Raw genomic sequence first — 10,125 nt, 5'->3', positions numbered from 1 at the left:
TAACTGAATTCGAAACTTTTTTCAAGCTGAACTTGAATAGCTTGTAGCAAAGTATCTCGTTTACACCCTACAAGAAACAGTGAAATTGCTGGATTGGCCCTCCTAAACTTTAGACAGATTATTTTTGTGTATTTTCCATCAAATACAACAAATACAAAGACTGCTGCTGCAAATATTACAAAGGGACCTAAATATTTTTTTACCAAAAAAGACACTGCTTGCCCCTATCATCATTTTCATTGAAAACAAAGACAAAAAAACTATTATACAGTGTGCAGCAAAGAAATATTTGCTGCTGAGGAATTTGGTTTTATACTACCTGCGAATGCCCATGTCCCCCTTACCTCTCCACGACTCTTATTCCCTCATTATGCTCCCACTCTGTCCACCATACTGCTCCGTCTTCGCATACTGCATCCTAAGTACTGCTACAGGATCAGAAAGATTTGGGCAGGAGCCCCCTACAACACCTCCCACTCCAGTCCCCACAACATTCATTCCAACCATACCCCTTCCCTGGTGCTGTAAATTTGAGATTGCATCAAACCCATTTCGCCTTTGCATCTCGGAGAACATCTCCCGTCGCTTCATATCCATGGCAAAAGGCACCACCTTGGTACAATCATGACCCCCGTACACTTGATAATCCATCACACCGTTGTTGCTGCTTATTTCCCTTGGGGTGAAAACTGAAACACCATTCATGTTTCGGTCAGTATTCCGAACAATAGACTGCGATGCCTGCAGCTGCATTTGAGATGAGGATGCAGGATAATTGACAAACGCAGCAGGATACTTCGCCACTAAAATTTCAGAGTCGGGCAAAGATGATAACCCAGTTTGTATCCGATTGCCATCCCAGAAACCATAGCTTCTCCTGGGAACATTTTCCGGTGCAAAAATAATATTTTGATCAAACTTTGAGAAAGATGCATTTCCATCAACATTGTTATAACCTCTGAAGTTCAAATTTGAAGATTTCATGCTCTGTTCAGGGAAACGGACCTTCCCATCATCCTGGGAACTGGAATTGAGTATCTGACCAAATAGCTTGACATTACCATTCCTGCAAGGCTTTTCTGTATCTGACAGACTATGAGAGTGGAATTTTGGCCTGCTGTTTGCTTGCTCTAAGTTTTGGACAAGTTGTGGGAACTCCGATGGTGATTTTGGACCATTGCACTTTTGAAGAAAATCTTGAACTAAATATGAACCAGTAACACCCTTTTCTGAGGTCGAAAGCCTTTTAACTTCAGGCAACTGACAGTGACCAATATCAATATCCATTTCTTTCAAAGTGGAGATTTGCAATTCAGCAAGATCCACCGAGGGCTTTCCAGATAAATGCTCAGGCTCATGTCCACTAACAGCATTGTTAGGCTGTTTGTCTTCATTCCCCTGATAAGCAAGTGTCACTGACAACCTATCTTGGTTGCAAATTTTTTCACATTGAGAGGCATCAGAATGTGATGCAGAATTTTTAGCAGAAAAGTTTTCATTTGGAAATAATAAGATAGAAGGCTTTCCAGCAGAACCCAAGTCAAGAGGAACTTGACGCAGACCTTCGGAGCTGAAGCTAAAATCTAAACAAGAATTTTTATCAATGGACTCACCACTACTTTTATCTAAATCCGGCCTACAAATAACTTGACTGCCAATCTCCGCATTGCATCTTGTATCACGGACATCCATAACATTTTTGGATGAAAAAGTTTCCTGTGCCTCCAAATTATTTCCAAACCCCTCAGTAGACAAAGCAGCAGCACCAGATTTGGGCTCAACTGAAGCATCTAAACTAGGATGACAATCTCCTGTCCCCCTATGAGTCGCTGATACTGCACCAGAAACACCCTCTTCAGCAACATGATTTTCTAGAGCACTTAAATTGGCCAAAGCAACATTATTTAGAACATGTAGTGACTCAGCCTGGTTGCTATCAACATCCATATCACCAGCACCACATTCGGACATTGGCTCGGTTTGATCCACATTGGAAAAGTTAACTTCTGCGGCCACAGAATCTTTATGATCTACTAGCCTCTCAATGTTTCCCTCTGATATGTTATGGTCAGATTGCAAATTCGCTTCTCTGGTAAGATCAGATTCATCAACATTCATGCTCACAATAGTGGAAGGCAAGTCCTCTTCAACTTTAGATCCCAACTTTTCACTGCAAACAACTGAGCTCTCTTGGACACAAGCATCTTCCGTGTCAGTCTCACCACCATTGGCATCATCACTCATGGGTGTTCCCATGTTTCTGGTTCTTGAATGTATCAAGTCCAGTCCAAGGCATTTACGAGCCTTACTAAAGAAAACCTTGCACTGGTCCCTGGATCTTGTACCAACATATCGTGAAATCATATCAAAATCTTTACCATAAGATGAGACAGCCTGTAAAAAGGCAGATTTTTCCTCATCAGTCCAATGAGAAGAATCCATTTCCCCACAACTCTCATCCGAACAAGTATCCCCATCAACATTCTGCAACACATCAGATGTTGAAGGCCTTTTAACCACAGAATCAACTTTGTGGCACTTCCAGTCATGATGGTAACCCTCTCCAGGGTCAGCAGAACTAGTGATGCAAGAACTCATTGCCTCTGAAGAGAAAGAACCACATATACCTGCTAGGACATCAGCAGCAACAGTGTCTTGATCACTTCCAACAATATCAAAATTAGATGACCTTTCAGCAATGCTATCATCAAGTTGAGATCTTTTAGAATCAAAATGCCCTCTTAAAAGGATCCTACCAGACGTATGCCTGTTTCGCATGCCACTCTCTGCATGAGCTGCTATAACTGAAGCTGCACCAAGAACATCGAGGGAAGCTGCATTCAATTCACGGCCCCGTTTTTTTCCCGATGTCAACAAGTAGGTATTCACAGCAGATTTCCCTTGCTGCTTACTCAGGTCATTCTTCTTTGTTTTCTCAAAACATTCTGATTTGTGATTTTTGTAATAGAACTCAACACAGTCAGCAGTTGTCTTGTGATCAAGAAAAGAAGCAACTTTTCTGAAGTCCTTCCCAAAGGCAGCCAACTTATCCATAAAAATTTCCTTCTCCTGGGATGTCCAAGGATTGATCAAAGCTCTTTCCTTCTCAATGGCACATGGATCTTCAACTAATCCATTACTAGAGATAAACCTCGAGACCTTTTTCTCTTTCTCATCCAAAATTAATGCAGGCATTTTCAAAGCATTCCTGTAAAGCCTGCCATGGGAACCTAGAAGTAGTTTACTAGTAAAATTCATCTCCACACTAGGTTCCAGGATCGGATTTCCCGCTACAAAAACAACCCCCAAAAGTAACAATATACATCATTAGCAATAACTTAATCTTTAAATAAACAATTTTCAAGAAAAGAAAGCAAAAACAGACAAAAACTAGAAGAAAATCCAAATCAAAAGTGATGATTACCTTGCTAAATTTACTAGGGTTTTTTAAAGAAAGAAAGAAAAAACAATTGAAAACCATTACAATAATTACGAAAAACAATTTGCTTAGATCAAAGCATTTAAGAGAAAAACAAAATACAGGAAAATACAATACACTCAAAGTGGCTTTATAAATTTTCACAAGGAAAACTAAAGCCATCAAGTGAATCTCAGTTCATCGACTAAAACATAAAATTTCAGTCACAACAATAGTTCTGAAAGAACCTGATTCTTTAAAAGATGATACAATATACGTCATAGATATTAGTTTGACAATCCATCATTTGCAGTGGCATACAATTCAGCCAAATCAAATATGATGATCATAATAGTCTTGCAGGCATGTAATCTGTACTAACAGAACATATGTTAATATGGAAGGAAGATGAAACCAACCCTACAATTTACCATACACCAACTTGGAGACAAATGCGGCAGACTGGTTTTAGTACCCTAGAGCCATTGTAACACCAATATGCCAAATTTCAAGTGATCATAGCTAGGTTTTCACAATAAATGCAATGAATTTCACCAGATAAAGGTCAAAGCACAGCACCTTGTATTTACTCCAGTTATTACCAAATATCCACAAAAAAACTCAGAATCTCTAAAACCATGGATGATGTTAGAACATAGTAACCAACAGATAATTTCAACTTCATTATATGCCAAACGATGCATCTTCCACCGTGAACAAAGGTTCATGTAGAGCAATAATCTCTTCCCAGCACTAACATTATGTTATGAAGCTTTTGTATACCTTGTTAGTATCAATTACTATTTGATTCAATATCCACTGAACTCAAATCTTTCCTTGAATTGCCTTGATGTACCATAAATTTCAACATCTATTTTCTTGGCATGGGAGAACCGAACTTAAATTTATCCACTTGACTCTATGATAGAAGAAACCTAGCTTAGTCCTCATTTTGCATTCAAGATTTTCCTCTATTTCCGATATTGATTTTTCAGCTACAATTACATAATAATTTCATTTCCAATAAAAATTGAAATAGATAAAAGGTAAAAGGCAAGAGATAAGAGGAAACAAAATGAAGTATTACAAACTTAAATTAAAGTAATGCCACTCAGCCACATGCAAAATCACAATAAAACTTGCAACAAATATAAACCATTCTTAAGCAGGAGGCTCAAACAATTACCAGGAAAAGTGAACCGTGAATGAATGGAGGACCGATGCTTTTGGTAGCCACCGTGTGTAGATCGTAAACTGAATTCATACTTCTTCTGGGACTTTGCACGATATTTTCTCATCAAAGGTGAACGCAAATCTTCCTTCCAAGCATTTTGAAATGCTTTAAACTTAATTGTCAAAACTCTCTCCTTAAATCTTATGTATTGCTTCCGTATTGCAATTTTTTCCCTGATTGCTGAATCAGACTGTGTGCATGCTACATTGCCAATTTCAGAGATCTCAGCGTTATACTGATCTTTAGGCAATAGTTTATTAAATACTTCAGACGCTACATTAGCCAATTCCTTATTAGTGGCCAATATCATTTCGTACATTACATTCTCTCCGCCAACATCAGAGTTAGATGATTCTGGAACATGTGCATCATTATCAATCCTTTTTAGCACACTGCCTTCTGCAGAAATGGTTGTGGCAGTCCCTTCATTACCTGAACCAGTAGCTAAAATCACCTTCCCCATTGACATCAATTGAACAGTACCAAAATCACCAGAACATTCATGAAACTTCACTACATCAGATGGAGAAACTGCTTTCTCCAAAGACAATGGTTCCATAAATTTAGATGTTGCCGTTCCAGGACTATCAATATCCCCATCTTTTACATCATCATTAACTTCTTCCAGGACACCATTACAAAGGGGTTGCTTCTCAACAAGAACATCACCACAAGCATCAATCTGCAAAGGGGCACGTCGAGGGATCTGACTAGATGCAGCCTCCTGCTCCCCACAAGCTTTTCCATGTTCCTCGACAGGAAAAGAACTGGATGTTGCTGGGCAAGGACATCTGCTCCTGGAGTCACCTTTCAACAACTTAAGTTCATTTTCAAGTGAATCAATTTCAGATTCAGTCATCTCCAAAGCCTTCAAAACATCACTTTTCCATAGTAGCAACTTACTTATTGCAGTAGAGCGAACAAAACTAGAATCCACTGTACAAGGATCATCAGCTTGAAGCAAATTAGTAAGTGAAGAGCCCATATTGATAATTGAATTGATATCCAATTTCTCTAAATTAAAAGAGGGCCCTTCTAGATGATTCTGAGAGCCAAGAGTTGGAGAACCACATAAATTACTAGTATCATTATCAACATTTGCAGCTTTGCCAAATGATTTTTCTTCCACACCTGCAACAACCAGCGGTATTGTGGTGATAAATGAGAAAGTATACCCATTGCAACCAATATGCAAGAATAAAGATAAAAGGCAGAAGGGAATCATTTAACATCCAGCAATTTGATAGTCTCTGATATATGCACACACAGACAGGCACACACATGCATTCATGACTACAAACATATAACAAACCCTCTAATTTGGACATGGCCTGGAAGCTACAAGTGCAAACATCTAATCTAAAAAAATTGTTAGTAAGCGGAATAAGCCAAATCGAATATATAAGACCACAAGACAACCAAAACTGAATAGATGTGAGATAAGACTACTAAACACCCTTCACATGTAGCTCAACAATGGCCTACATATGAACCTCACTAGAGTTGTCAACCTCATATGGGGGAAGCTACAGAGCAACTGTAGGCTCTAATACCAAGTTAAACACCCACCAAGACCAATTGGTAATAGGTGGAAGTGTGCAACTAGAATATAAGACAGGGGACCGAATATTTACAGAAGTGGGATAACACCATTTAAGAATGTGAAACTTAAACAAGATAACACAAGAATGAGCCAGTCAACAATAAAGCAATGCCAAATGCAGGGAAAAGCAAAAGTTCCTTCCAACAAATGGTTATGACATGGTCATATTCCCAATCGAGAACAACCAATCTAGCCAGATGTTAGACTTTTTCCTCCTTAAAAATAAGGCTCTATAATTCTACATGGTAAGGTATACCCATCAATAACTGGAACCTAAGAACTGATAAAAGGAAAACAGCAATCACCTCATACAATCATAAAGACAATGCTTTAAGGGGGAAGTGGAGAGTCAAGAATGGTTATGTACTGAAAAAGTGGTTCCTAGAGCATGAGAAACAAGCATACTGTTATAGCAATGAAAAGAAACATGTCTCTGTCAATCTTTTCCATGGTCTTCAAAAGGAGTATGTACAATTTAAAATAACAATAACAGTGTTCTAAACATCAATTTAATCGGCATGTGGGCCTACTAAAACAGTTGTGCATGCTTTATTCATCATCCAACCTTATATTTATTATGTTATTAAAAATGTCAGAGAGGAGGAAAAGTGGCAAATCAGGAACATATAATCTAACAAAGGGTCATGCTAAGTTACAAGACAGTCAATCATTGCTGGTATATGAAGAGAATAGTCAGTAAAAGCACATAGATTGTGTAACTCCAAAATGCTGACAAGAATCCATTTCATCGTGCAGGCATACCTTCAATAACATTGTCAATGATATCATATACTTGTTTTAGGTAATCTACTTAAAACTGAATAAATATTTAAGAAACTATTTTTTTACCAGGAGAGGAACTGCAAGCAACAGATGAAGGAGTTGCAGGAGAAGCACAATCAGAAAATCCAAGGACTCTAGGGCTCTTATCTGCCAAATTAGAACTCAGAGAATTGTTAAATTCTGTATTACGGACAGATATTTTAGCCCCAGCTCTATCTATGCTTGTATCAGGGCCTTCAACTTTCTTTTTCTCATACTTGGCCAGACCCTCACCCCATGCAAGGCGTGGCTTCTTTCTTGACGATGTCTCATCAGAAGGCGCAGGAGATGTGACACAGGCTGCTGCATCCCCAGAAGGAGACTGGACAGGGGTCAAATTTTTCTGTTGCGACTCAAGCTTCCCTTCACCAGAATCTACACCACCTAAGCTCTTTGAGCTACTTGAATGGCTAAAGCCAGAACCCCGTGAAGACAAGCTTCCAGAGCGAGTCCACTTCAGAGGCTTCCAATCAATCGAGCCTACTAAGTTCTCACTCTGACATTTTTGTCCTGTGCCTAACCCATTTACAGCAATTGTCTTATTATCATGCTGGCTTTTTTGAAGTTGATCCCATGTGTTTACAAAGTCAGAGTGAGTATGAGAAAGGTATGTTGGCATATCATCCACTGACCTCCTTTCATTATTGACATGATGAGGCCTCCCAGGAGTGCTTGGGGACCCATTGCAGTTTTCCCATGAATGACCTCTCCAATCTCTCTGGCTATAAGACCCTCTGTTGTTTTCCCTACTGTTTCGACTATATTTCCCATCTACACGAGAATCCAACTGACGGAAATTCTCATCATCCAAGATCTTGTTACTTGATCGCGATGGAACATATCCATGACCACCATTTTCTTCAGCAAACAGGTGCCAACTGCCCTGCCTACCATGACCTTCATAAAAATTGAAGCAACAAAGGAAAAACACAAAAGTATCAACACGTGCAATGTATATGTACCTTCCAAATCCAGGGTTAAAACATAAGGAAATTCAATAAACCTTAAATCTTAAAAGCAAAAGAGGGGGAAAACAAAAAGAAAAGAAGGATATTTCTTAGAGAACTAGAATTCTCCATTTATAGATCAAAGTAAATGGAACCAAAGAAAAATCAACAGTTTCTACCTCCAACGATCCACAAACAAATAGAACCCAGAAAACCAAAAAAAGGTTCATCCTTCTCCAAAAAGGCGAGGTAGCGTATCATTAACAATTTTAAAATCCCCATGTATCAAAATCAAAGTATATGTTCTTCTATAACCCAAAAAAATATGAAGACCAAAATATCCCTAATGAAAAGAAAACACTAAGCAGAAAATCAAGAACGCTGATTTATTAAATAAAGCAATAAGCAAAACGAGTAGGAAAAAAACTAACTGGTAAAAAGAAAAATCTCCTTCAATTGGAATGAAGATGTGTGATCTAAAATGAAATAAACAGAAAAAAATCAAATGTTCCCAAAAGAAACTAAACCAAAACTTAAAAACCCATAGATTTTGACCAGTCCTTAATTCCCAACACCAAAAAAAAATAACCCACCACACCAAATTCATGCTTGTAAAATCCTTACTTTCAAACGATAGGGATTAAACTAAGAGAAAGGGGATGAAACAAACGGCATAAAAAAGGATGGAAAGAACTTACCAGGAGGACGACGGAAGTCAGCGGATCCCCAACGAGTGAATTCTCTAAAAGACGCATGCTGATACGGCGACATGGAAGAGGATTCTCTCCATCGAGCCGTCAGTGGCTGCTGAGGCAGCGACTGCGTCCTCTCATGCTTCCTCTCCTTGTAAAAATCCTTCCGATCCCAAGGCAACGGTTCTGGCGGCATCAAATCGCATGAGGCAGCGCCGACCCAACAGAACGCCACCGTTTTTCTTCTTTTTACACGAACTATCGAACCCTGAAAAAAACTAATGCTTCTTCCAAAAAACCTAACAATAAGAACATAACCTGTTTTACTCGGGTTTCTCAGTTCCAGGAAACAAAAACAGAAGCGGTATGGAATAAAACTGCGGCGCATTTCATAAGAAACACTCACCAAACAGGATGTCGCTGTCTCAGTGAACCGGATCCAACTGCGTTGAAACGTTGGTGATCTACAGCTTCTATGAGGTTTTCTTCAATCGGCAGAACCGAATAGAAAGAGGAAAAGAGTGAAATTCTCTAGGACTTTCTAGGGGTTTCTCAGTCTAAGGCTTGTTTGGAAAGAAAATCTGAGGCGAGAAAGTGAGAGACATGAAGGTGAAGCCAATATGAGACAAAGAAAGCCCTAGAGAGAGAAAGGGAAGAGAGAGATTGGCATGGCATCCGTACCTCAAAGCTGCTATTAAACCAAATTTCAATCAACTTTCACGTCCAATAAATATAAAATATTATTTAAAGTGAAATTATTAATTTAAATGATGATTAAAAAACCCTTATTTGATTTTTTTTTACTTTTTCTAAAATAATAAAAATACACAGATACTTTTTTTTATTTTTTTAGTCGTCACCTTTTTTTTTTCTTTTGGAAATGGACCTACCCTCATTTATTGCTCCCAAATCACCCTTGGATTTGAATGAATTTTACGAGGACAAAAAGGCTCAGTTTCTCAATTACTTCCTCTCTTCCTACTGACTGATTTGCCCTTGCTACATTTCCATAATGGCAACACTTGCGTGTCCATTTGTGGTTATCACATTAATTTATTAAGGGTAGCTTTTTATTTGAATAAACAACTTTGTTTTAAAACTTTGAAAATGAGAAAGATCTAAAAAAAACATAATGTTGGAAGATGTAGCCTTATTGACAATACTTCTAATGGATGAACTTTTAGTAATAACTTTTTTTTGCATTCAATCTAATTAGAGTGCTTAGAATAACTTATAACCCTGTGGATGATGTCCCTGTAGATGATGTTGAAAGGTTTTGGATTAAGTTATCATGGTTAAAAACCACTTTCGAGTATCTCTCAAACAATCCAGCTATTGAAAATGTTGAATGTGATGTCAAAGCGTACATTTTTCAATTGACTGGAGGTGTGTTGATGCTAGAAAATCCT

General features: G+C 38.4%; 1 protein-coding gene across 2 annotated transcripts; it reads right to left on the bottom strand.

Annotated features, from left to right (window-relative positions):
- On the bottom strand, positions 1–9,574 carry LOC107934192 (uncharacterized). Of its 2 annotated transcripts, none has more exons than XM_016866559.2 (5): positions 9,123–9,574; positions 8,723–9,015; positions 7,105–7,974; positions 4,605–5,783; positions 1–3,290 (listed from the first exon to the last, which is right to left on the bottom strand). In XM_016866559.2, the coding sequence occupies exons 2-5, from the start codon at positions 8,910–8,912 to the stop codon at positions 358–360; spliced, it is 5,172 nt and encodes a 1,723-aa protein (XP_016722048.1). In that variant the 5' UTR covers positions 8,913–9,015; positions 9,123–9,574; the 3' UTR covers positions 1–357. The 2 variants fall into 2 exon arrangements, with proteins under 2 accessions (XP_016722048.1, XP_016722049.1); XM_016866560.2 differs by having other exon boundaries at positions 8,723–9,034; positions 9,123–9,413.
- Between the last annotated feature and the right edge of the window lie 551 nt (positions 9,575–10,125).

This window comes from Gossypium hirsutum, chromosome A10 (genome assembly GCF_007990345.1).
Source record: "Gossypium hirsutum isolate 1008001.06 chromosome A10, Gossypium_hirsutum_v2.1, whole genome shotgun sequence".
Taxonomy (NCBI): Eukaryota; Viridiplantae; Streptophyta; class Magnoliopsida; order Malvales; family Malvaceae; genus Gossypium; species Gossypium hirsutum.
Note: the sequence above shows the minus strand (reverse complement) of the source record. Positions and strands in the feature narration are given on the sequence as shown.